The following is a 27,889-nucleotide window of genomic DNA, read 5'->3' as shown; positions in this document are numbered from 1 at the left end:
ACAGAAGCCGCACATCGCGGCAGAGTACAACCGCGTCCTCGTATCGCACATGGCAAAAGGGTACATTAGGCAAGTGCCAGCAGAAGAGGTAGCTGCGGATGGAGAAGATCAGTGGTTCGTTCCGCACTTCCCCATCGTTCGCCAAGACAAGGTCACCACCAAGGTGCGGGTGGTGTTCGACGCGGCCGTCTCTTGGAGTGGATGTAACCTCAACGAGGAGATGCACGCAGGCCCACCACTGCAGAGCGACCTTGTACACATCCTGCTACGGTTTTGTATGGAGCCAGTGGCAATCGTCGCCGACATCAGCGAGATGTTCCTTCAAGTTGGCCTCCGGCCAGACGACAGGAAGTACACCAGATTCCTGTGGCGAAAGGACAACAACAGCGAGCCCGAAGTCTTTGAGTTCAACAGACTGGTTTTCGGGATGAAGGCATCGCCCTACCTCGCCACCAGAGCGTTGCGACAAACGGCGGAGGATTTCTCCAGCAGTGACCGAGACGACAGCATCGACATTCCAGCGCTGGTCAACAAGGCTTTCTACGTCGATGATCTTCTACACGCTACCCAGGACGAGTCCCAGGCAGTAGAGATTCAGCAGAAGTTGGACGCAACACTCAGCAAAGGCGGCTTCCACTTGCGCAAGTGGCACAGTAATTCAGCAGCCGTGCTCGACGCTATCCCACCAGCAGACAGAGCACCCCAAGCCCAGGTCATGTTAGAAGACGCGGCTTGCAACGCACCGCCTGTTTCCAAGACTCTTGGAGTGACCTGGATGGCAGACAAGGATCAGTTCACGTTTGTGTATAACGCGCCAGCCGAGGACTATGCCATCACGAAGAGATCGGTCCTGCGGAAGATGGCGACGATCTTTGACCCGCGCGGCCAGCTGCTACCGTTCACCATCAGAGCGCGGATCCTGCTTCAAGAGGCCTGTATTGCCGGCCATGGTTGGGATGACCCTCTCAGCACAACAGAGGTGAAGAAGTGGAAGACGTGGTTCGCGGAGCTACCGGACCTCACCTCAGTGTCAGTTGACCGTTGCTTCAAGCTTGCAGGAGCACTCCCACAACCATGTGCCACTGAGGTTCACACCTTCACGGACGCGTCCGATGCAGCGTTCGCTGCGGCATCGTACGTGCGAGTCACCTACCCAGACGGACAAGTGAAGGTCACGCTGTGCATGGCAAAGAGTCGTCCAACGCCAATCAAGAAGATGTCAATTCCGAAGCTCGAGTTGAAGGCAGCGGCCCTGGGCGTACGTTTGAGCACGGAGGTCGCCACAGCTCTTGACATCCCAGTAGCGCACCACTTCTTCTGGACGGACAACATGAATGTTCTGTTCTGGGTGCGTTCTCACAGTCGCAAGTTCGCCACAGACGTCGGTGTGAAGATAGCGGAGATCCAGACAGTGACCTCTGGTAAGCAGTGGCAGCATGTGCCCGGCAAGTCAAACCCAGCAGACCTCCCAACACGCGGAATGACAGCTTCAAGTCTCGCAGCGTGTGACGAGTGGTGGCAAGGCCCGAGTTTCTTGCAAGCGCCGCCGTCAGAATGGCCGAACCGTGACATCGTTGTGCCGACGAATTTGCCTGGAGAAACCAAGCGCCACCAAGCATCGTCCCTGCTAGCCACCGGTCCGAGCATTGACCGCCTCCAACCAGATCGATACAGTTCCTGGATTCGCCTGCAGCGTGTCACTGCGTGGTGCAGAAGGTTCTTTCGGCACGCCAGCAAAGGGAAATGCTGCAGGCAGGACACACCGCAGACTGGAGGATCGGCAGCGGTGGAAGGCACCGTGGTGTCCCTCGAATACCAGCGTACGAGAAAACCGCAGAAGTTTCTCGTGCAACCCCTCACAGTTACTGAACTGGAGTCAGCTGAAGATGTGTGGTTCGCTAAGGCTCAGCAAGACGAGTTCAATGAGACGATTGAAGCGTGTAGAAGTCAGCGGCCCATCCCGGCGTCAAGTCCACTGCTACGCCTACAACCGGTTCTGGGTGACAGCAACCCTCAGCTACTGCGGATGGACGGCAGGTTGAGCACGGCACATCACCTTCCCAGCAGCCTCCGTAGGCCCGTCATTCTGCCAACGAAGCATCCGGTCACAGCCCTTGTAATCGCTCATGAGGATGCGGCTCACAATCACACTGCTGGCGTCAACCACCTGTTGTCGACCCTAAACTCGAAGTTCTGGATTGTACATGGCCCAGCGGCAGTGAAAAGGCACCGGAGCCAGTGTACGGCCTGCAAGAAGATTTGGGCAAAGCCTGCTCAACAGCTGATGGCACCACTACCCGACTTCCGCACCGAGGAGCCTTTCCGAGCTTTCAGTCGGGTGGGCGTGGATTACGCCGGACCCTTTCTGACGAAGCAAGGGAGAGGAAGAAGTCGAGCAAAGCGCTATCTCTGCTTGATGACGTGTCTTCAGAGCAGAGCAGTTCATCTTGAGATGGCGTATGGCTTGGACACGGAGAGCTTTCTGCTGGCATTCACCAGGTTCGCGAAGAGAAGAGGTGTACCGGATCTCGTCGTGTCCGACAATGGTACCAACTTTGTGTCAGCCGAGCGTGAGCTACGAGAAGCCATCGAAAGCCTCAAGAACAGCCAGATTGCCGCTACCATGGCCTGCAAAGGCGTGGAGTGGAGGTTCAATCCGCCACGCTCACCGCATCACGGCGGGGTCTTCGAAGCAATGGTCAAGTGTGCCAAGAGAGCGTTGGTCGGCATCTTGCACAATGCTGTGTGTTCTGATGAGGAGCTCCAGACTGCCTTCACCACTGTTGAGGCTCAGCTCAATCGTCGACCTCTAACGGCCCAGAGTGGAGATGGACAAGACCCGGAGCCGCTAACACCCTCGCACTTTCTAGCGGGATCGACGACCGTGATGACCGCGGTCGAGGAAGATGGCCAGGCGTACCACCTCAAAGCCTGGAGGGTGTTGCAGAGCTGTTTAGCCGCGGTCTGGAAGCGCTGGCTACAAGAGATGGTCCCAAAGTTGAACATACGTCAACGATGGCAGAAGAGCCTTCCCAACATCCGGATTGGAGACGTGGTGCTTGTCCTGGACGCGCACACTCCTCGCGGCCAGTGGCCCCTCGGGAGGATCGAAGCGATCTACCCAGGCACCGACGGAAGAACACGTGTTGTCGACGTGAAGGTGAAAGGGAAGCAATACCGCCGACCTATCACTGTGCTCATCCCGATAGATGCGGTGCGCACTCCCTGAGCAGAAGAGTTACGGCAGTCTGCTATAGAGAAGATTACGCTCTACTTCTTTGTTGCTTGTTCGTGAAGCCACAGACGATTAGTACATTGCGATTTAGAGTGTTTTCGTTCCCATTCTGCTTATGGTCCCTCAAGGAGGGGGTGATGTTCAGGTGATTCTACTCTCTCATGCATTCAGTGTTATAATTACTATCCAGCTCTGTCCGACTTGTGTTCAGTTGCCTGCATGCTCCAGTTTGTGTTTGTCTAGGATCTGCTGTGTGCGTTTCATCTCTCTGTTATGTCTGTAGTGATCTTGTGTCTTGGTGCCCGAGGCGCGCTTGCTGTCACGCATTCATGTATTCATGCTCTGATGTCTAGACTTTCACTTTGCTGCGTGCGCGGCGTACGTGCGCGTGCGCTGCGTGCGTGTGCCGGCTCTTTTCCCGTGTATCTATGCATTATGTTGCTCCACTACAGTTCCGGCTTATAGTTCCGTTTTGACTTTAGTTTTCTCAGCTGTTGCTGTTGTTGTGCGTTTTAGTTGTTTTTCAAGTCAGATTCCCTTTTTTCCTTCTCTGTTGTTGCTCATGATTATCAAGACTGTAAAAGCATGGAAGTAAGACAATAACTCCAGTGTGAGTTTATGAGCTATTGTTGGTAGTTTGGGTGCTTGCATCCAAACAAAAAGTTACAAATCAGTTCCAACCGCCCGTACTTTTCTGTGGGTGAATGGAGCTGCTTATATCTTTGCTACACTCCAGCACCAAGAAATCTGTTAAGTTGCTGTCGAGTGCCATATTTGGGTTGTATTTTGAAAACAATTTCCGGGGGGACCCCCGCACCCCCACCCCCCCCCCCCCCCCACTCTTCATTGGACCGTAACCGGTTGGAAATTCGTTCTAGAATATACCCTGACGCTTACCAATAACTTCTGATCTGACAGGACCAAGCTACCGTCAGGCGAAATAGCACGTCATCGTACATTTGAGATCAGCGGGAAGAAGATGACGACGTCCACTAATTTAGTATCTGTGCACACGAATCTGCTGTGTGTGTGACTCTGTGTGTCAGCTATGATATCATCTTCTGTGGTTCCATGCCTAGCATGTACGTCTGAACCATCCTGCAAAGTTTGAATGACGTAGGTTGAGCGATCGCTCCGCGAAATATACTTTTTGAAATTCTCTTCATAGTATATCTTCCACCATTGAAATTTCGAATTTCTTCAAAAAAAGTGCTGAGAGGGGTGGCTTGCAACCTCGATATGGCTTGTTCCAGGTATGCTTTGGAGCCATCTTCTGTTGAAGTAGTGGCAGGGATCTGCCCTGCAACTGCTACAACAAAAAATGATTCGATCTGAGAAAGGGTGAGACCGCGAATCTCGGTTGAATATTGAGTATTTCAAGCCTTTTCACGACGAAGATGGAGTTCTTTTTGGAGATGGACGTCGCGGCAAAGGACATGGTGTCCGACGTCTGGCGTCTGGCGTCTGGTGAAGCCAGGGATCGTTTGTCCAGTCAGGTCGGCAGCCTAACCGTCGGTAAGCTTGTGTTTGGATCCCGTTCTGCTCGATGTGGTAGATCACAAACAATTTGATATCGCACAAATTGATCTCAGCATCGTGCGTATGGTATTTTATATTCAGAAAATCCCAAAGTGTCTCTGTGTGGCCGTCCTATGCCACGAGAAACTCCAATCAGGCTCCTATGTCCTCTGCCTTCATGATTGAATGTCCACTTCGTTTGAACAACGAACACAACAATCGAGGACGGCTTTGCAATGAAAAATACAGCTATACTGGAGCTGAAAAAAGAAGAAAAAAACGTGCTCAGGATGAGACTCGAGTACACGCATACTCTCCCAGCAGGTGAAACGCAATTTTTTGTGAAAAATGCGTGACGCCGACTGACCAGTAATTTCGCCTGACGTGCAAAGCAGGGAGTCATACCTAAACTGGTTTGGGTAACTGGTTTGGGTACGACTCCCTGCTGGAAACTGAGCTTCCAGCCGTGTCAAATTTGGGCCTGGGAGAGTTGCAGGCTTTTTGACCGAGTTCCATTGCATCATCTTCAGCGCATTTAATGTATACATATGTGCAATTCAGAGTGCTTTACGATAAAGTGGTCCATATCTACTAGTGCTGCAAGACGTATGGCCTAACGCATTGCTGTAGCAATGCTTACCCAATTCAGTGGCAATGGTCACACTAACTGATGGACTGCTATCACTCTCCTCTCCAGCAGAGCAGCATCAGTGTCACATATTCATGAACATTGAGTATATGTAGTTACTATCCCTATACCCTAGATATCCGCTGACCATGATGACAGTTAGCACAACCTGTCTGCCGCTGCCCTAGCTGATCACGTACCCGGTCTCCTTTAGGTCCCACTTCACCGACATCACCTTGTGGTCCCCGTATACCCTTCACACACAGCACAAGCAGCAACACACGACCAGCACAGACCAGAATGGGATTAGTCATACAAAATCGCTGTACACAGCTAGAAAAGTAATACACGTACACATGTACATGTGGAACAATTCTCCGCTTAACAGTATTGCCTTTATGTGCTGAGTACTCAAATAATGAATGCATCAGAAGCGAGGGTCCCTGGCTCGAGTCCTTGGGGTGCCAGTCAACTTTTCTTGTGACCTTTACCATTACAAATCCCTCCACCTTATCAGGATCCGAATCCCTTGATACTTAAGTCGATGACCTGCACCTTCATAAGAGACTAGGATGACTTACCGGCAAGCCCTTTAGTCCAGACGCTCCTCGGGCACCTGCATCACCAGGAGTACCCTGAACATAACAAGTTAATGAAACAGCATAAAATCAATCTCACACCGGCTCTGCAGCAGTGCTACAGCAGTTGTACCGAATCAACCGGCTGCATCACAGACTTTGATGTTTCTGCCATTACCGATGTTTCGGGATGGTTTTGACGGTTATTGAGTAGCTTTCGGCAAGTTTCACCTCACACATGGATACCCACCATGTGTATATGTGAAGTAATAGTAAACATTGGGTGAACCACAATTGGCCTGACTTGGAAATGCTACCCGCAATGCTTCTCATGACCACCTTGATCGTTGGTGAGCACACAGGTGAAGTTGATTGTAGAGCAGCATACATGTATGTCAGCGTTGATTGCAGCAAGACTAATGAACAATGCATGTCGCTTACCACATCACCTTTCGCACCTGGTGGTCCTTTCTCTCCAGCATCACCTTCAAATCCCTACGCATACCAACACAGAACACCGCATTATTCCCGTAGCTGTGCAAAAGACGTTACTTCAGTAACGTCTGGCGCTAGCCAGGGTCCACACAGCTTTAATGCCGTGTGTGTGTGTGTGTGTGTGTGTTTGTGCCGTCGGCATGCCTGGCGCTATCCCGTACCTGTCCCGTACCGTACCATCAAAGACAGCTGGCCACAATATTCAAATAGGGCTTTCAAATGCAAGATCATAACGTGAAGCAACTTGGAAGAATGGGTAACGTTATGTATGCGAAGTGTATCGGGGATGCATGCAGGGCGATAGTGCAGGTTCGAATCCCAGGTTATGTCTTGAAAAAAACTAGGAGAAATGAAAAATTTATAACATCCCTATGCTTTTTTTGCCTATGTCATCAAGGTGTCATATGTTTTGAGTATAGCAACTCTTTGGAAACTGAATAGAAGATCATGAGGATTTTTCCGGTGGAAGTATGAAACATGCTGCACTGAACAGGTCTGATTCTGGCTTGCTATACAAGTATTCATTACAAATCACTGGCAATTCGTTGGCTTATGCCGTGACTGATGAAGATGATTACCTTCAAGCCAAGATCTCCAAGAGGTCCTGCGTTACCTGGCAGTCCGATATGACCCTGCATGAAACAGAAAACAATTCAACCACCAGAGGCAAAAAAATAGAAACGATGACATCAAACACTTTATACAAGCGGTAAGGAAAGTACTGCATGGCCATCTTGGATATTCACTTTCATCATGATCTTGATTCCCACATTCTTTTGTACTGCCAGCGACACTTCCCTAGTCGAACCCTACTGATTAAGTCAGATCTATTTCAGTTTGTTTGCATATGATCTAACACAAAGCTCAATGTGCAGCCAGCACAGCTTGGTCCCTTGTGGACTCATCAGCGCAGCACAGAGAAAATGAGGTGGAACCATAAAGGAATGATTTTTTTATCCAAAGCCAGATTTCAACCAGGCCCAAACAGACCTCGCCAGAGTGCTCAAATTGACAACTTGAGTCAGTGATAACAAAGTAATACAGTAATACAAAGCTCTTTACAATTCACACGACGATGGCCAGCAAATCACCAGTACACACAGCTTGACCGCAGCAGGAACTCACCGGACTTCCAGGCCGGCCATTGTCACCGGGTAGTCCTTTCGGTCCCCTCGATCCCTGTACGGGTGAACAGGAGACGATTCAACAAAGCAATACATACATCAAACATTACATGTCGCTTGGTAAGGAGTTGGAAATATGTAGACGTGCTATACGATTGCAAACTAGTGATAGGGACTGTGGAAATCAAAATTACTTGGGGGAATGTCGGTTTGCATTGTATTGACTATTGGCACACCACCCCACACCACACCACATCACAACGTGAAACAAGCATGTTGGATTTCAGGCATTCTTCTGACATTGTGAGGCATTCTTGTGACATTCTTTAGAATTCCTATTTCTCATTTTTCACAAGTTGCAATTGTGTGGCTAGCAAGGCTCTTTAGAGTCCAGCATGTGTGCAGGTGTGTATCAATGAGCACGGTTATGAACACTCGGATCAAACAGTCTCTCTAAGAGAATAGATTAAAAGTGACCATTGTCGTTGTCTTACCGGTGGGCCTTGTTCTCCAGGGAATCCCATGTGGCCCGGCAGACCCGGATGACCCATCACTCCGGGAAAGCCATACTCGCCAGCCGCTCCCTTCGGTCCTCTCTCACCCTGTGCAGTGGGTGGGCATACATGTAGAACGGTCAGCAGTGCAATGACAGTATATTTGCCATCACATGCAAGATCATAGCACAACACAGCACAGGTAACGCTAAAACACCATGGCATTGCTCTATAGGTGAAACGCCAGTCTACACGTACCATGTGAAACATCCCTATTGCTCTCCTGAAATAACACTATTACTCTGCACACGAAGCACAGAAGCCATATAATTTTTTCGACTAGGCCTTTCATTCCATTACTCTTCAGGTCGAATACAATGGTGATTAACAAGGTAGTAAGCAAGTCCTTATAACCTTCTGTGCTTCGTGTGCTGATTTGCTTTCCTCAAACCAAAAATCTATTCACTATTACTCCACAACCACATCTCACAAGGCCTAAACGACTATCGTGTTGTCAGGCAGAATGTGGTAAACTATTCCTAGAAACCTGCATGTCAGCTGGGCTCTAACTTGTATTTGCGCATAACTTTCATCATCATATCTGATGGCTGGTGTAAAATGACTCAGAAAAGCAAATGATAACTTAGCCAGAAATATGTTTATGGACAGTGTCTCAACAACACAGATCTAGGATAATGAGGCTTTGTTTGGTCAACGCTTGATTAGAAACCCCGCATCCTCGGCTAGTCTGTAATACAACTGCATGAGTAAGCAATACCATACCTCTCTGCCAGAGGGACCTGGTGGACCTGGAAGACCCTTTTCACCATCGATGCCCTGCACACAGAAACAGCAAGTAGAGCACCTTCTCAAATGAGATATTCCCCATACACAGCACGGTGAAGAAACATGTCTAGGTGGTGATAATTCAGTCAGTTTTCTGTAGACCCCAGTAGTTTCTAGCAAGGACCACTCTCTGAAAAGAGAATACTTCCTCTGCGGCACCGGAATTTCTGCACTATTTCAAAATTTTCTCAATTCAATTTTTGTCGTGTAAGTCGCTATAAATACCAAGTTACGTGCAAGCAAACAGCATAGGAGTAACAATTTACAGTAGGTAGATATTGCTGGCTCATGAACTGTTTTGTCTTGCTCACTCAGTGTCGCTCTCCGACCAAGTGATGTTGCCTCCACCTTTGCAAACTAAACGCGATTTAATGTATTCTCGCAGTCCTTTGATGAAGGTTTTCTACACGAAGAGAGCAGTAGCATGTACGTGTGTGGGTTGGCATGTCTTTTAATCCAGGTCTAACTAGTCTCCTATCGCCCACGGCTATGCCAGTCTGCCGCTAAGTGAGAGACATCCACAAAGGCATGAACTGCTTACACGCTTTCCTTGTACGCCTGGTAGTCCCTGACGGCCTTCGGGACCCTAACACATGTACACCATTGAATTCAGACAGACAGACAACAAACCTTAGGCACCCACAACTCCGCATACAGAAACTTGGCGGGTAGGGGGGAGAGAATAACATGACCGATGTATTTTAGAAATTTTTTGTTCCAGGTCAAATTGCGTAATGAGTAGTCGGCAAACCAGGCAACACACTAACCGGCATACAGACACAGTGATTAGTATCAGAGATTTTGAATTTGCGTGGAAGCATTATTCTAGTGCGAATGGAGGCTCTCTCTCTACAAATTCTGCTTCGACCATTATCATTACAAAGGCCTACCTGCACACCTTCTGATCCGCGTACACCAGCATCACCTTTGCCTCCCTGGAACACGGAAGAAAGATAAGTATCGTACTGATGAAACGTCAGGCGAAATAGCACGTCATCGTACATTTGAGATCAGCGGGAAGAAGATGACGACGTCCACTAATTTAGTATCTGTGCACACGAATCTGCTGTGTGTGTGACTCTGTGTGTCAGCTATGATATCATCTTCTGTGGTTCCATGCCTAGCATGTACGTCTGAATCATCCTGCAAAGTTTGAATGACGTAGGTTGAGCGATCGCTCCGCGAAATATACTTTTTGAAATTCTCTTCATAGTATATCTTCCACCATTGAAATTTCGAATTTCTTCAAAAAAAGTGCTGAGAGGGGTGGCTTGCAACCTCGATATGGCTTGTTCCAGGCATGCTTTGGAGCCATCTTCTGTTGAAGTAGTGGCGGGGATCTGCCCTGCAACTGCTACAACAAAAAATGATTCGATCTGAGAAAGGGTGAGACCGCGAATCTCGGTTGAATATTGAGTATTTCAAGCCTTTTCACGACGAAGATGGAGTTCTTTTTGGAGATGGACGTCGCGGCAAAGGACATGGTGTCCGACGTCTGGCGTCTGGTGAAGCCAGGGATCATTTGTTCAGTCAGGTCGGCAGCCTAACCGTCGGTAAGCTTGTGTTTGGATCCCGTTCTGCTCGATGTGGTAGATCACAAACAATTTGATATCGCACAAATTGATCTCAGCATCGTGCGTACGGTATTTTATACTGTATTCAGAAAATCCCAAAGTGTCTCTGTGTGGCCGTCCTATGCCACGAGAAACTCCAATCAGGCTCCTATGTCCTCTGCCTTCATGATTGAATGTCCACTTCGTTTGAACAACGAACACAACAATCGAGGACGGCTTTGCAATGAAAAATACAGCTATACTGGATGGAGCTGAAAAAAAGAAGAAAAAAACGTGCTCAGGATGAGACTCGAGTACACGCATACTCTCCCAGCAGGTGAAACGCAAATTTTTGTGAAAAATGCGTGACGCCGACTGACCAGTAATTTCGCCTGACGGTCATTTTCAGCAGATACTGTGTGACAAGCAGTGACCTTGGGTGTGTTAGTCGTGAACAGCTTTGGCATGCAGAACATCTGCCTCGGTCTGTATTCGTCATATCATCGATTTCGGCCGGTCACTCTGAGCTCCGCTAATGCCGGAGACCTAACAATGTCGAAACAGTTAGCTATCTGGAGATTGAGTAGGCCACATCACAGTAGTTCAGACAGTGAGTCATCCCAGGTGGTTTGTTGCAGCACCTTCTGTACAATGCTATACTACAGGCAGCAGCAGTGTTTTCCGCCTGCGCAGCCCTCTAACAGGCAGTCCATTGAGCATCCAGCCGAGCTCTCAAATAGCCTCCCGAGTGTCACATTCACAATCGTGGTACAGCAGTTTGAGATGTGCCAGGGTCCTCAAGTGGAAGCACCCAATAAACCAACTTGGTGATGCACCAAGCCACCACAGACAAGGGGATGGGAAATTATTTTGAAGCCCTAGAAAAATTCTCTTAGAAACGCCAATAGTTATCTTGTAAAGAGCGAGCGGCTCACAATACAAACACTGCATGCTAGAAGGAAAAAAAACTGTTGACAACATCTGACCTTTGGTCCAGCTACACCCGGGTCTCCTTGGCGTCCCAATGGACCTGGTTCTCCCTGGTAACAACGGCAACACAAGGAAAGAACAGCATACAAACATATTTGAAAGGATTGTAAAAAAATCACGGTTCACTTGAGATTCGGCTAGAGGTCGAGTTTTCTGCATTCGCAGGAACACCACCACCCTTTAGGATCAAGGCGCAGATGAAGCTCCTAAGTGGTGGGAGGTGAGAAGACCAGACCCGCCACAAAGTGATCAAAGACCAAAAATCCAATTCACTGCATCCATGTTTCCCTTGTGCCAGGCCACGAGTTCCCAATTAACTGTGGGATTGTAAGAAAATTAAATAAAATGAAAAGCCATACAGAGCTAATCAGTAATCACACCGCGACAGTCCATGACTACACCTGGATTGGGGAGTGTTAGTGGTAGTGCTGTGCTGGATTGAGGGATGCCAGTATGGGCAGTGGTTATGGTGAGTCACACGATTCAGACCCAACTTATCCCCTAACACGTTGCTATCCTGAGAAAATATAGGGTCAGGCGAAAGTATCGGATAGGTAAACGCACGTACACAAAGACCTTAGATAGTGCGTCCCGTAACCTACTTCAACAGATGTCCCACCGATTGACGAGAGAAGTGGAAAAGGAGAGGCAGATACGCTAACGGTCTGATCTCATTGCCGAGCATGCAAAGAATGATCCGAGTGGAGTCATAAGTCGTACTTTTATTACTCTTCAGGGCCTGTGACATGCCCCTTTGAAGCCCTGCTGTACTACACATTATAGCAGGCACAGACTGAAGCACACGAGGAGCAGCATGAAAAAAGGCAACTTTCTTCCGCACTCGCCAGGGCCGCGGATCTACCCACCTTTGCGCCTTGTATTCCCGGATTACCTTGTCCACCGCGAAGGCCTATTGAACCCTTGCACAAACAAGCAGACAGCACAGACAACACTTGAAACGTCAGCCACAGCACCATATACATTGTCAAGTTGGCATACTAACTTAGAGGACCACTCTGTGGTGCCAATATAGTGCTGTAGGAGTGGTAAGTTCACTACCTTAGCCGACTCATTTCAAGTGATAGACGGACTTGAACAGCAATGTTTTCTGTTGTTGCTTTATAACGCAAGAGAAAATAAAGAATTTAACAACAAAAAAGAATTTAACACCATCACTGGATGGTTCTTCAGCATAGACTTGTCTTACATTGCACACACTAACATTAACTATCCTGCGATGACATGGCAAAGCCTGTCAGTTAGTCAAAGAGCCCCACCCGGCAGTGAATGGCCAATTGAGCAATCCTGTCCCTCTAACTGTTCTACAAGATGGCTTACCGGTGGACCGAGAGGACCTTCCCCTCCTGGAAGACCTTTGATTCCGGGCGGGCCCTACCACACAATACAACATGCATGCATGCACGCACGCGCACACACAATACTTTATTTTGGCTAGAGAAGTGGCGTGCCTTCAAGCAACACACAGTGGATAAACACATTCACCGGATCCTAAGCACAGCAGCAGCACAGCCGCAATGGCACGTTGGTAATACTACGTGTCTAAGTAACGTGTAGTTGAGCAGTAAGACTCTGACAATATGACACTGTGCACAGCAATGCCTGCCAACAAGATTGGATCATTGAAGTAACCGGCTTACGTCCTCTCCCGCTGCTCCTATCCTGCCGTCGACACCAGGCTTGCCAGGCTGGCCCTGTACCACACGTCACATCACATAGCACATACAGACACATATACATACAATGCAATATAATGCAATACAATACAATACAACACACACATACACGCACACACGGGTAACGCTCCTGAAAAGAAAGTCTAAACAACCAGTTGAAATATGCCATGTACTATTCCATTATGTCCATCATCATTGACCAGCAACAAGACAATAGCACGGAACACGCAGCACTTCACGCAATACTTCACGCAATACTTCACGCAATACTTCACGCAATACTTCACGCAATACTTCACGCAATACTTCACGCAATACTTCACGCAATACTTCACGCAATACTTCACGCAATACTTCACGCAATACTTCACGCAATACTTCACGCAATACTTCACGCAATACTTCACGCAATACTTCACGCAATACTTCACGCAATACTTCACGCAATACTTCACGCAATACTTCACGCAATACTTCACGCAATACTTCACGCAATACTTCACGCAATACTTCACGCAATACTTCACGCAATACTTCACGCAATACTTCACGCAGCACTTCACGCAATACTTCACGCAATACTTCACGCAATACTTCACGCAATACTTCACGCAATACTTCACGCAATACTTCACGCAATACTTCACGCAATACTTCACGCAATACTTCACGCAATACTTCACGCAATACTTCACGCAATACTTCACGCAATACTTCACGCAATACTTCACGCAATACTTCACGCAATACTTCACGCAATACTTCACGCAATACTTCACGCAATACTTCACGCAATACTTCACGCAATACTTCACGCAATACTTCACGCAATACTTCACGCAATACTTCACGCAATACTTCACGCAATACTTCACGCAATACTTCACGCAATACTTCACGCAATACTTCACGCAATACTTCACGCAATACTTCACGCAATACTTCACGCAATACTTCACGCAATACTTCACGCAATACTTCACGCAATACTTCACGCAATACTTCACGCAATACTTCACGCAGCACTTCACGCAATACTTCACGCAATACTTCACGCAATACTTCACGCAATACTTCACGCAATACTTCACGCAATACTTCACGCAATACTTCACGCAATACTTCACGCAATACTTCACGCAATACTTCACGCAATACTTCACGCAATACTTCACGCAATACTTCACGCAATACTTCACGCAATACTTCACGCAATACTTCACGCAATACTTCACGCAATACTTCACGCAATACTTCACGCAATACTTCACGCAATACTTCACGCAATACTTCACGCAATACTTCACGCAATACTTCACGCAATACTTCACGCAATACTTCACGCAATACTTCACGCAATACTTCACGCAATACTTCACGCAATACTTCACGCAATACTTCACGCAATACTTCACGCAATACTTCACGCAATACTTCACGCAATACTTCACGCAATACTTCACGCAATACTTCACGCAATACTTCACGCAATACTTCACGCAATACTTCACGCAATACTTCACGCAATACTTCACGCAATACTTCACGCAATACTTCACGCAATACTTCACGCAATACTTCACGCAATACTTCACGCAATACTTCACGCAATACTTCACGCAATACTTCACGCAATACTTCACGCAATACTTCACGCAATACTTCACGCAATACTTCACGCAATACTTCACGCAATACTTCACGCAATACTTCACGCAATACTTCACGCAATACTTCACGCAATACTTCACGCAATACTTCACGCAATACTTCACGCAATACTTCACGCAATACTTCACGCAATACTTCACGCAATACTTCACGCAATACTTCACGCAATACTTCACGCAATACTTCACGCAATACTTCACGCAATACTTCACGCAATACTTCACGCAATACTTCACGCAATACTTCACGCAATACTTCACGCAATACTTCACGCAATACTTCACGCAATACTTCACGCAATACTTCACGCAATACTTCACGCAATACTTCACGCAATACTTCACGCAATACTTCACGCAATACTTCACGCAATACTTCACGCAATACTTCACGCAATACTTCACGCAATACTTCACGCAATACTTCACGCAATACTTCACGCAATACTTCACGCAATACTTCACGCAATACTTCACGCAATACTTCACGCAATACTTCACGCAATACTTCACGCAATACTTCACGCAATACTTCACGCAATACTTCACGCAATACTTCACGCAATACTTCACGCAATACTTCACGCAATACTTCACGCAATACTTCACGCAATACTTCACGCAATACTTCACGCAATACTTCACGCAATACTTCACGCAATACTTCACGCAATACTTCACGCAATACTTCACGCAATACTTCACGCAATACTTCACGCAATACTTCACGCAATACTTCACGCAATACTTCACGCAATACTTCACGCAATACTTCACGCAATACTTCACGCAATACTTCACGCAATACTTCACGCAATACTTCACGCAATACTTCACGCAATACTTCACGCAATACTTCACGCAATACTTCACGCAATACTTCACGCAATACTTCACGCAATACTTCACGCAATACTTCACGCAATACTTCACGCAATACTTCACGCAATACTTCACGCAATACTTCACGCAATACTTCACGCAATACTTCACGCAATACTTCACGCAATACTTCACGCAATACTTCACGCAATACTTCACGCAATACTTCACGCAATACTTCACGCAATACTTCACGCAATACTTCACGCAATACTTCACGCAATACTTCACGCAATACTTCACGCAATACTTCACGCAATACTTCACGCAATACTTCACGCAATACTTCACGCAATACTTCACGCAATACTTCACGCAATACTTCACGCAATACTTCACGCAATACTTCACGCAATACTTCACGCAATACTTCACGCAATACTTCACGCAATACTTCACGCAATACTTCACGCAATACTTCACGCAATACTTCACGCAATACTTCACGCAATACTTCACGCAATACTTCACGCAATACTTCACGCAATACTTCACGCAATACTTCACGCAATACTTCACGCAATACTTCACGCAATACTTCACGCAATACTTCACGCAATACTTCACGCAATACTTCAGCTGACAATTTAAAAACCAGTGATGAAAATCACGGTCTTCTAGATCACTGTCACATGTACCTTGAAGCCAGGCAGACCGTCAAATCCAGGAGGACCAGCCTCTCCTTTCTCACCCTGCATGCACATGTTAATACACACACACACGGATAAGTATGCAGACTAACACACAGACATATACTCATATGGGTGCTGTAGTGGCATGGCTCTTTGCAGTACCTTTGTAGTGAGGTCATGCAATATGGCTGTTGGTACAGAGTAAATAATGGCAGGAATAACATACTGCATTCTGATGTCTACCAGTATCCCAAAGCTACAAAGGGTAGTTGCCTCACAATCTGGCCCACCAGAGTGCTCTGTCGTCTTGGTGATGACCTTGTCTCTTTTGGAGAGGATTCTTGCCAGGTTACTCTGCAAGGAGGTGGACAAATAGCTCCGAGCGGCCACTGCAGTTGAAGATAAGACTCATGACCAGATTCATCCACCACATCGATATCCACCAGCCCATGCTGGGGCCCAGGTAGACGTCCCGAGTCACGATAAGAATACGTCCCAAGCTTGGTCTCCAGAAACCAGAGCGAGGGTGCGCTGGAGCAGCAGAGGCCAGGAGCTTGCCCGCCGATGACGATAGGATAACAGACATCACTGAATGGCCGGCCATCGGTTCGCTGGCCTTGCAAGATGCTAAAATGCCTGCTGACACAGTGCTGAGTGATAGTATTATGGCTCTGTGCTTTAGGCTTTCCCACCTTCTAATACCATGCTGTAAAGTGACTTGATGCCTGCTGGAAGAGAAGAGTCAGGGCACATTATGAGTCGTTGCCCGGATCGTCAATGGAGAAGTTCCAGGTCTTGTAATGGGACTTGAAGACCCGAAGAGGTGAACATAATTTTTTTTCTAACCGGCTTGGCAAACTTAACTTAGAGAAAATAGATCGGCCATGATGCCTGTATGTACGCAGGATCTACACGGGCAATCATGTCTGACTGACTAACTGTGGGCAAGCAACTCACACATACATGTACACGTAGATACAACGTAGCCACTATTCACTGTACCTGATCTCCTTGAGGTCCTATGTGACCATCTTCACCTGGTACTCCCTGCAAGACATTACAACATTAGTGGCACACAGATAATAAATCCAGCAATGAGTATGGTAGAGTAATAACAACACAAGCTAAACATTATACATATCTGACTAATAACTCAATCTGCAGACAGAATTGTTTTGTCCCGGCTTTGTGGACTCGTTAACGGAACACCGAAAAACTTGACTAATGCCTCGGTAGCTGCTCAGGTAGACTAATGTGGTCTAGGAAAACATCACACATGAGCATTTCGGCAGGACAAACCTTGTTTCCATTGCGGCCATGAATACCAGCATCTCCTTTTTCTCCAGGTGGGCCCTAACATCAACAGGTGATGAACAAACACAACGGGGAGGAGAATAAGCGGCAACACAAGACCAGGTTGAATCATGATGGTTGGTAATGATGTCTAGAGTTAACAGGGTCTCTCTGCCATCCAATCCAATCTGCATTTCACTACAATCTACACTGCCTTTAACACCGTCACGGAATCCTCAGGAGAATTCGCCTGATACTATGCCAACATACATAGATGCTTCAAGAACCGGCAGCTACTTGCATGACACAAGTAGACCAACTATCTCAGCTGCAATATAGACACATCCACAGAGATGTATAGAACACACAGAGATGTATAGAACACACAGAGATGTATAGAACACACAGAGATGTATAGAACACACAGAGATGTATAGAACACACAGAGATGTATAGAACACACAGGGATGTATAGAACACACAGAGATGTATAGAACACACAGGGATGTATAGAACACACAGGGATGTATAGAACACACAGAGATGTATAGAACACACAGAGATGTATAGAACACACAGGGATGTATAGAACACACAGAGATGTATAGAACACACAGGGATGTATAGAACACACAGGGATGTATAGAACACACAGGGATGTATAGAACACACAGGGATGTATAGAACACACAGGGATGTATAGAACACACAGGGATGTATAGAACACACAGGGATGTATAGAACACACAGAGATGTATAGAACACACAGGGATGTATAGAACACACAGGGATGTATAGAACACACAGGGATGTATAGAACACACAGGGATGTATAGAACACACAGGGATGTATAGAACACACAGGGATGTATAGAACACACAGAGATGTATAGAACACACAGGGATGTATAGAACACACAGAGATGTATAGAACACACAGGGATGTATAGAACACACAGGGATGTATAGAACACACAGGGATGTATAGAACACACAGGGATGTATAGAACACACAGAGATGTATAGAACACACAGGGATGTATAGAACACACAGGGATGTATAGAACACACAGGGATGTATAGAACACACAGGGATGTATAGAACACACAGAGATGTATAGAACACACAGGGATGTATAGAACACACAGGGATGTATAGAACACACAGGGATGTATAGAACACACAGGGATGTATAGAACACACAGGGATGTATAGAACACACAGGGATGTATAGAACACACAGGGATGTATAGAACACACAGGGATGTATAGAACACACAGGGATGTATAGAACACACAGGGATGTATAGAACACACAGGGATGTATAGAACACACAGGGATGTATAGAACACACAGAGATGTATAGAACACACAGGGATGTATAGAACACACAGGGATGTATAGAACACACAGGGATGTATAGAACACACAGGGATGTATAGAACACACAGGGATGTATAGAACACACAGGGATGTATAGAACACACAGGGATGTATAGAACACACAGAGATGTATAGAACACACAGGGATGTATAGAACACACAGGGATGTATAGAACACACAGAGATGTATAGAACACACAGGGATGTATAGAACACACAGAGATGTATAGAACACACAGGGATGTATAGAACACACAGAGATGTATAGAACACACAGGGATGTATAGAACACACAGGGATGTATAGAACACACAGAGATGTATAGAACACACAGGGATGTATAGAACACACAGGGATGTATAGAACACACAGGGATGTATAGAACACACAGGGATGAGCTGGACGCACTGTACCTGTATTCCATCTTCACCATCACCACCAGACCAGCCCCTGTCGCCCTGCACACGAGTAGACACACATCCAAACAACACACAGGAACCAAGCAAGTACACACTCACACAACATCAACGCAGCCAGCCAGCGCTGAGAATGTACACTGGCTGGGGCCTACAACATCAACGCAGCCAGCGCTATGTATATACAGTGACCGGGATCTACTTCAACCCAGTGCGGTACAGTACACAATACAACCAGCCTAGCTCTCCCATACTCAAAACAAGCACATGACGTCAGTCAATAGCTAGAGGTGCCAACAAACGTTATCACACTTAAGCATTTTTAAACATTTTGCATCCTTCGCAGGCAGGCATAGTGGGATGGTCTAAGACCATGATTGAGAAACAGAGGGTACCAGGTTCAAGTCCTGCTTGGAAGCGGAAGGAATTTTTCCAGCCGTGCTGCGACCCACAGTTAATTGGGAACTCGTGGCCTGGCACGAGGGAAACATGGATGCAGTGAATGGGATTTCGGTCTTTGACCACTTTGTGGTGGGTCTGATCTACTCACCTCCCACCGCTTAGGAGCTGCATCTGCGCCTTGATCCAAGAGGGTGGTGGCGTTCCTGCGGATGCGGAAAACTGGGCCTTTGGCCGAGTCTCACGCGAACCGTGAAATTTTTTTTTTTTTTTTTTTTTTTTTGCATCCTTCACATTTACAAAGCAAGGAAATTTGAGGTTCGGCTTATCGGCAAATGATAGAAGAGAAGCAGTGTTAATCGAGTTCTGGACATTTATGACATTTAATTTTAGACAGTGGGTCAGAGATAGGATGATGGAAATGAGACTGTAACAGCAAACATTAGGAGCTAGCCTCCCACTCAAGTTATGTCACATTGTTCAGTGAATTTGGGTAAAGAGCACATTAGCCTAAACATCTGCATGAATGAAACCTGACAGGGCAAGGCAAAATAGTAGAACTAGGGCAAGGTAGGGCACGAGCAACAACACAGGGTAACTCACTTGCCTTTCTTCCCTGCGGGCCACGTTCACCTTTCACACCGGCCTCACCTCGGCCACCCTGTAAACAAAGTCAAAATAATCCGGGATCAGAGCAGAAGCAACCAAAGACAAGAAGCAGCAGCAGCAGGAACAACAGCAGCAGGAGGAGCAGCAGCAGCAGCAGCAACAGCAGCAGCAGCAGCAACAACAGCAGCAACAACAGAAGCAGCAGCAACCGGCAACAGCAACAACAGCAGCAGCAACAGCAGCAACAGAAGCAACAACAGCAGCAACAACAGCAGCAACAACGACAGCAGCAACAGCAGCAGCAGCAGCAGCAACAGCAGCAGAGATAGTTTTCGGGGTCAAGAGCTAAACCTAGAACACACAGTACCAATTGATGTAAACTGCCTATACACAATAGTCAGTGGTGGATCCAGGATGGGTTCGAGGGGTTCGAGGGGTTCCGCGGAACCCCATAAATTTTGTAAATGTACTACTGGCGACTGTACGCATATGTATGTACATGTATCAGCTATTCATTTTTGACTAAACTGAACCCCCCCCCCCCCCCCTTGTAGAGATGGCTGGATCCGCCCCTGATAGTCGTTGGCTGGTATTGATGATGTTGTGACCCTATATATGTAGATAGTTAGTAAGCATGTAACTACCGGAAGTAGCGAAAACAAGGTGCAGAAAAGGATCCACGCACACATAACTATATAGATGTGAAAAGCACGTACCAGTATACCATGTACACCAGGGACACCTTGATGACCTTGCCGTCCACGATGACCCTATCCACAGCATGACAGCAACAGTAAGCAACGCAACAGTGTTACCCACACAGGCACATACCTCGTGCTGTGCTCTGATGACGAATAAGCCAAAAAATCAGATCTACCGGACATCGTCTAGAGATGAAGTATAGAGCTTTTTCAAGGACCATGCCCGCCAGCGGCGATCACCCCGAGATTGAGGTGACCAGGTCGCATGTCAAAACATATTGAAAAGTATACGAAATGTGACAGGTTCGTCTCCACCAGCGCTTTCTGAAGCTTGTTCTTTTGTTGCCCACGCCACGGAAGGGCTTCCTGGCAACTGCTCTGACTCAACACGAGTGTCGGACATCAAGTGGAGCACCATTCTAGTGCTTCTTCCACCTGCATGCATCCATGGCCATACAAAGTGAACGCTTCCATGCATCCACTCCCATACAAAGTGAACATGAACTGGGCTTCGCCTGTTCTCCAGCGATTCAAAATTTTCCCGCGCCTGATCCCAAAATGTGACCGTTGGTCCAACCTTTAAAAAAGCTCTATTGGCTTACCCGTGGACCAACAGGACCATCCAAGCCAGAATCTCCGGGCTCACCGATCAGACCCTGAGAGGAACAGAGACAAAGAATAATGATATAAAACATTAGACTATTTACCAACAAGAACACAAACAGTGTACTTTAATGGATGGTTGGGAGATGTGCCACAGCATCTTCCAAAAAAACATTTAAAAAACTGTACTATTAAGATGGTGGAACTTGGGTGGTGATATTGAAGACGTTAGCTGGTCCTAGCATTGGACCTCGGGCTTCCAACCGAGTTAGTCAGGTGTCAGTCAGCCGGCAGGAAGCACATGATCCAGCGCTAGGAGCAGCCAAGTTCTTCACAAGAAAACTGCCGATAATTACAAGTAAGAGGCAGCCATAACAAGAAAAGCGATCCAAGCTGTAGCAAGCTAAAGCAAACCTTTGGTTCAGAAAACACTGGACTTGGAAAAACTCCAAAACTATATTACATGTAGCATGACGGTACAGTGCCTGGATACAAATAATAGCTGCATGTCCAAATTGCCTAGTTTAGACATGTGATGTAGAGACACTAAAAGCACAGGGAGAGAGAGAGGGAGAGAGAGAGAGAGTGAGAGAGAGAGAGAGCACACACATACCTTGACACCGTCTTTTCCTCGCAAGCCAGCTTTGCCACGACGGCCTGGTTTACCCTGGAGTTGCCAACCCATGACAGAGCAACAAACATCAAGACTGCCATGACATGCGCTGGCACGATGAAATTCATATGCTGTAAACATGACTAAAATCCATTCAAAAGGATGGAGCATCTTGCATTTGACCAGAAGTGGATCAACGTTTGGCCAGGATATGTTAACTACAGGCTTAACATGAATAATGTACCAAAACTCATTCCTGCTCAAATCAGTATTCGGTTTTGAGCCTGGCATCAGGTAGGTTTGAGCTACTTTAAAGATTGTAGCTGGCAAATCTAGGTAAGCATTGAGCAGACGAGACCGGTGGATAAAGAAGGACATTGGCCTTCAGAAGTATCATACACATGAGCCATGGACATGTACAGGGAGAATTGAACACATTCCAACACACAGTGATGATACACGAATGAACCATGCCTCGGACCGCATCCAGTCGGCCCGAAGTGGTAAACTATACCTTTTCTCCTTGGGCACCGTCATCGCCTTCAATTCCGGCCGGGCCTTTCGGACCCTGACAGGACACAGCATATGCAGCACACAGGGAGAATGACAACCAGCTGCAGAACTAGGACGGAGTGCAAACATAGGGCAATGTGCAGAGTACGGTAGACTACTGGATACGCTCTCCAATGTATTCACCATAATGCTACCCGGCCTCCTTCAGATCCAGCTCTCAGCAAACAAACGGTTAGTGCACTATGACTTCTCAGATCCAGCTCTCAGCAAACAAACGGTTAGTGCACTATGACTTCCTTCACTCGCACTCATAATTACTTACATCTAGTCCTGTTGCACCTGCTGGGCCAGGATCTCCACGAAATCCCTACAGAGAAAACAGGACATAAAAAAGCATAGACAAGTTCCCTCTGCTCCGAGACCTGAGTCACAAGACTGATGCTAAGGGCTCCTAAATGGTGTAAAGGGGATACTATTCACGAAACGAGTACCATGGAATCTCCAAAGAACAACACTGAAAAGACAAACTTTAGCTAAACAAAACTAAATGAAGTGCATTTTGACTCTGTTTTGTGTAATATCTGCACATTCACTTTATATGATGTCTGAATAACACTCCCTGCTGTTGCAAACTAATTCCATCGGTCCCTTGGTGCTTGTCTTGAAGAAGACGTGTTTGATTGTCACGTGATTCTCAATGGTCTGTTTGATCCTGCAGTCTTGATACGACTATGCTCCGTGCAGTACATGCAAGGCAGCGCTCCGTCACCATCATTATCTAAGCATGTCACACCCTCTGAGGTAGCAGCAATGTCTACTGCATCGTCTTCTGGGCATGTCAATGAAAACATTGAATGAAAACTCAAGCAGGATGGAGGAAAGACAGCAAATGAACACAAACGAGCAACAGTGATGATGGCCAGAACAGAAGACTTTCACAGGAGAAAGCCATAAATACAATCCTAGGGAGTGAAATGATGTGAGCCAAAGCTGAGGCAATACTCTAACTGCCATTATACTCCACCGTACCTTCAAGCCATCGTCTCCTCTCTCTCCTTGTTTGCCATACAAGCCATTATCTCCCTTGGAGCATCAGAAGCATTGCACAAACCATACCGACACAGAGCCAGAGGTATAATTGAACCAGAATGATGGTAGTCCGAAGACAATAATGCATGACAAACTTCAGGGCAGAATTGCGCATCATGTAAGCATAGCCTGGTTGATGATGCAGAACTGACTACACACCTGTCTCATCTTCGTTACATTGTCCATGCCAAGACGTAAGAACAATTTCTGAACTTTTCCCAGCCATAGATATGATGCCATTTGGAATACATTTGGCCAGCTGACAACATTTATTCATATACTAAACCAGTGCCAATTGGAATCATCTTACTGCGGATACGTATAGTACACTTCAACACACTACACATGTGCATTCAGAGTATGTAAAATCCAATCATGCAGTAGAACATGTCATACTTTTGCACCGTGCTCTCCTGGAGGGCCGTGTTCACCTCTAACTCCCTGCACAGTCAGAAAAAATCACACAACCACTAAACCACTGAGACCTTTTTAAACAATCCCAAACACACAACCACTGAGAACTTTAAACAATCATAAACACATGATCATTGAGAACTTTACTGAAACAGTCCAACACACAACCGCTGATAACTTTTCTAGATCAAGACAGGTCGAAACTGAGCAGGCTTTTGAGGTTTCAAACAGGCTTGCCACTTTTACACACAATCGGAAATAGGGCTTCACAACTGCAAGCCCAGAAGTATGGGGCTCCCCGGCTACATTCAATTCAATAGACCGTGCGCTCATCAGCATTAGAATATGTGAAGCCAATGACAGCTGAAGCATGGATAAGTGAGAATGAAGTCAAAGGACCTGTTTGAAATTGGCATTCGAACTATGCCCATCTGCTATAACTTTACCCCCATATTTGTATTTATTCAACATTTCCTGGCTCGTCAAATGCCTGCCAAGGACAATGAATGTGAAATGAAGGGTGATAGCCAACCACGGCAACTATCCGAAACAGTAAAAAATATGCACAAGCAACACTGGATTAATGCCATAGACATCTCTAAAGCATACCTTTGGGCCGGGTACCCCCGTTAAGCCTGCTTCGCCTTGTTGACCCTTGAAGCCCTGCACATACAACGGCAGAATGGTCGAGTGAAATTCATGAGCAAGTGCATAAGAAGGTGAGCAAGTGAGCTCAGTAGTGAGATTGTGATCAAGCTAGCACAAAGATCCTAGACACACAAGCACACACACACACACACACACACACACACACACACACACACACACACACACACACACACACACATGCACACACACACACACACACACACACACACACACACACACACACACACGAACGGTTGTGACAAGCAATATTCCTATCACTTACAGGTTCCCCCTTCTTGCCTTGTTTGCCCATAGCACCAGTATAGCCCTGGAAATCACAGATACAACACATCAGTGAGAGCTAAACAAGGTATGTTCCATTGCAATTGGCAATCCAACAGACAGCAGTAGCCCAAAATGTTCCCACTGCCAGCGGTGAAATGATCCAAATGTCGGTACAATAATAAATCATGCAAAATGAGGAGCAGTGCTGGAGCACAAGACTGGAGTAAGGGCAGTTTGAAAAAGAGTGGACCACCCTCGGTTAGCAGACTGGACATACCACCAACACTGTTGTACCATATCAGGTAAGTTCCTTGCTCACGTACTCACTACTGTGTGCTTTTAAAATTATCTTTTAGATCAGCCTGGACTGAACTGCAAGTATAGACGCCAGTGGGAAAATTTAAGATGAAAGTTATTGCTTGAGTACGAGACCAGGGTGGGAGTTACTTCGAAAGTTCGAAGTACTTAAAAAGTGTTAGACCTGTCCAGTATTTACAGTAATGCAGTGGACACAGACACAGACCCGTCCTTACAGCAACAACATGACCCTGTTACACGGTTTGCTAAAAATAGCTTATACTCTCCAGAAAATCCAGTGATGGTACTGCTGAACACTCCCTGGACTTGCTCGGCTAAACCAAGTAACATGTGAGCAAAGAGCCTGGAGCTCACTGGAGTTGCTCTAAACCAAGTAACCAAGGTAACATGTGAGCAAAGAGCCTGGAGCTCACTGGAGTTGAATGCACAACTGTTACGCCGCTCTCACTCGCATTTACAACAACCTACACGTACTCTAAGAGCCTGAGGATTAGTGTGGGGTGTGCCAAACATTTGGTGGAAGCTTTGATTGTCCATACAATGGCATACCAGGAAACGTTCAGCTAGAAGATTCATTTCACTACTTGACAGCTGCAAATATCCGTGACCCTACAACATGGCTTTAGAATCTGCAAATGTGGTGTGCCAAACAGTGCAAGGTAACTACAGAACGTGTACCCGTTGCGGGACATATGCGTGGAGAAAATCACTGCAGATCTATAGAGCGACATACGCGTGGTCCATCTGGTCCGCCTTGGCCAGTCGCACCTTTGAATCCCTTGCGACCCTGTCCACGGAAAGGAGGCACACAGAGCAAAGTACACAGCTACGCATCGATACTAGGAAAGAAAGCGATTCAATTTCCGGCCCGTCAGTGTTGGCAGTGCAATCAGTATGTGTGTGTGTATGTGTGTGTGTGTGTGTGTGTGTGTGCGTGTGTGTGTGTGTGTGTGTGTGTGTGTGTGTGTGTGTGTGCGCGTGCAGGTGTGTTTGTGCGTGTGAGTGAGAGAGAGAGAGAGAGAGAGAGACAGAGAGAGAGAGAGAGAGAGACAGAGACAGAGACAGAGAGAGAAAGAGAGAGGAAGAGAGAGAGACAGAGACAGAGAGACAGAGAGAGACAGAGAGAGAGACAGAGAGAGAGAGACAGAGACAGAGAGAGAGAGAGAGAGAGAGAGAGAGAGAGAGAGAGAGAGAGAGAAAGACGGAGAGAGTGCGCAGACAGCCCTCCTGTTCACTACCATACATACCATCGGTCCAGGATGGCCGGGTGGTCCAGGTCTGCCAGTCTCTCCCTGTGACACACACCATCAGCAGGCACGCACACAGTATACACAGTGTTCGTAGAAGGTTGGATCTGCCTACACATCAGTACAAAGGGGTCCACAGTGAGTACCTTTCACAGAGCTGTATGCTATGCAAATACAATCAGGAAAGCAATTGACACCAGGCACGCCACACACAGGATACTCACAACAATTCCAGCACGTCCCTGAACACCTTCGGGACCCTGTGAGCCTTTCAGACCCTGCGAAGAGAAGAAGCATGCCAAAGAGAACACTTGGCCTGTCAAAAAATGCTATGGCATCATAAGAAAATCCATTAGAACAAGCACAGAGCTTGAACCAGAGCTTATCGCAGTTAACACTATTTAAAGTGAGCCTGAATGCCCTGCGTTGGTACTATTCTGGATTAGAAAATGCTAAGAAACCGTATTGAATTACTAGCTAGTTTCCCCGCAGGAAGGCCATGAGTAAAGAGAGCAATGGTACGACATAGAGCACCCACTCAGTCACAGATGGCTACATGCATCCCCTAACATACCTTTACGCCATCCAGTCCCAGACCGCCTGTCTCGCCAAAATCACCCTGTTCAAGAGACCAGCAGAAGTAGTCATAAACAGCAACATTAGGTGTACACTCAGCGATGGGGCTAGACAGAAGGAGTCAGTAGCCAGTACACTAAGCCATGGCCATCCCTATGCTTAGCTCACAACATACTACAAGTGCAGAAGCTCCATGAAATCAATTGAGTGGAAAGCAGGGCACTACCACGTCCGATTATACCAACCCAAAAACGTATCGGCCGCATATACAACGTCAAAACACCTTTGCTATTGCGTACCCCACTTCAAACGACCCCAACACCACAGTGCCTGCTTCAATCTAACACGTGTTACCTCCTAATTACGATGCACATACACGTGGCTGCATTCACTGCACTACACACTGTATACTGTAAAGTGAGAAACTTTCGCTAGAGATTA

The 27,889-nt window shown here is 46.8% G+C and overlaps 1 protein-coding gene across 2 annotated transcripts in view; it reads right to left on the bottom strand.

The window, feature by feature from the left end:
- The window catches only part of LOC135816032 (collagen alpha-1(I) chain-like), a 68,579-nt gene that overhangs the window by 30,648 nt on the left and 10,042 nt on the right, over positions 1–27,889 (bottom strand). For both annotated transcript variants that reach the window (XR_010553351.1, XM_065329388.1), the window contains exons 9-39: positions 27,447–27,491; positions 27,097–27,150; positions 26,873–26,917; positions 26,359–26,412; positions 25,306–25,350; positions 24,984–25,037; positions 24,357–24,401; positions 23,901–23,954; positions 23,194–23,238; positions 22,873–22,926; positions 22,359–22,412; positions 21,745–21,798; positions 21,158–21,211; positions 20,440–20,493; positions 19,431–19,475; positions 17,639–17,692; positions 17,342–17,386; positions 16,346–16,399; positions 13,120–13,173; positions 12,800–12,853; positions 12,328–12,381; positions 11,458–11,511; positions 9,809–9,853; positions 9,460–9,504; positions 8,856–8,909; positions 8,073–8,180; positions 7,580–7,633; positions 7,033–7,086; positions 6,401–6,454; positions 5,963–6,016; positions 5,582–5,635 (exon numbers count right to left, since the gene is read on the bottom strand). Coding sequence is in view for 1 of the 2 variants with exons in the window: in XM_065329388.1 (XP_065185460.1) it covers positions 5,582–5,635; positions 5,963–6,016; positions 6,401–6,454; positions 7,033–7,086; positions 7,580–7,633; positions 8,073–8,180; positions 8,856–8,909; positions 9,460–9,504; positions 9,809–9,853; positions 11,458–11,511; positions 12,328–12,381; positions 12,800–12,853; positions 13,120–13,173; positions 16,346–16,399; positions 17,342–17,386; positions 17,639–17,692; positions 19,431–19,475; positions 20,440–20,493; positions 21,158–21,211; positions 21,745–21,798; positions 22,359–22,412; positions 22,873–22,926; positions 23,194–23,238; positions 23,901–23,954; positions 24,357–24,401; positions 24,984–25,037; positions 25,306–25,350; positions 26,359–26,412; positions 26,873–26,917; positions 27,097–27,150; positions 27,447–27,491 (1,647 nt within the window). In the remaining variant the exon portion in view is untranslated. The remainder of the gene's footprint in view (positions 1–5,581; positions 5,636–5,962; positions 6,017–6,400; positions 6,455–7,032; positions 7,087–7,579; positions 7,634–8,072; positions 8,181–8,855; positions 8,910–9,459; positions 9,505–9,808; positions 9,854–11,457; positions 11,512–12,327; positions 12,382–12,799; positions 12,854–13,119; positions 13,174–16,345; positions 16,400–17,341; positions 17,387–17,638; positions 17,693–19,430; positions 19,476–20,439; positions 20,494–21,157; positions 21,212–21,744; positions 21,799–22,358; positions 22,413–22,872; positions 22,927–23,193; positions 23,239–23,900; positions 23,955–24,356; positions 24,402–24,983; positions 25,038–25,305; positions 25,351–26,358; positions 26,413–26,872; positions 26,918–27,096; positions 27,151–27,446; positions 27,492–27,889) is intronic.

Source organism: Sycon ciliatum, chromosome 4 (genome assembly GCF_964019385.1).
Source record: "Sycon ciliatum chromosome 4, ocSycCili1.1, whole genome shotgun sequence".
Lineage (NCBI taxonomy): Eukaryota > Metazoa > Porifera > Calcarea > Leucosolenida > Sycettidae > Sycon > Sycon ciliatum.
Note: the sequence above shows the minus strand (reverse complement) of the source record. Positions and strands in the feature narration are given on the sequence as shown.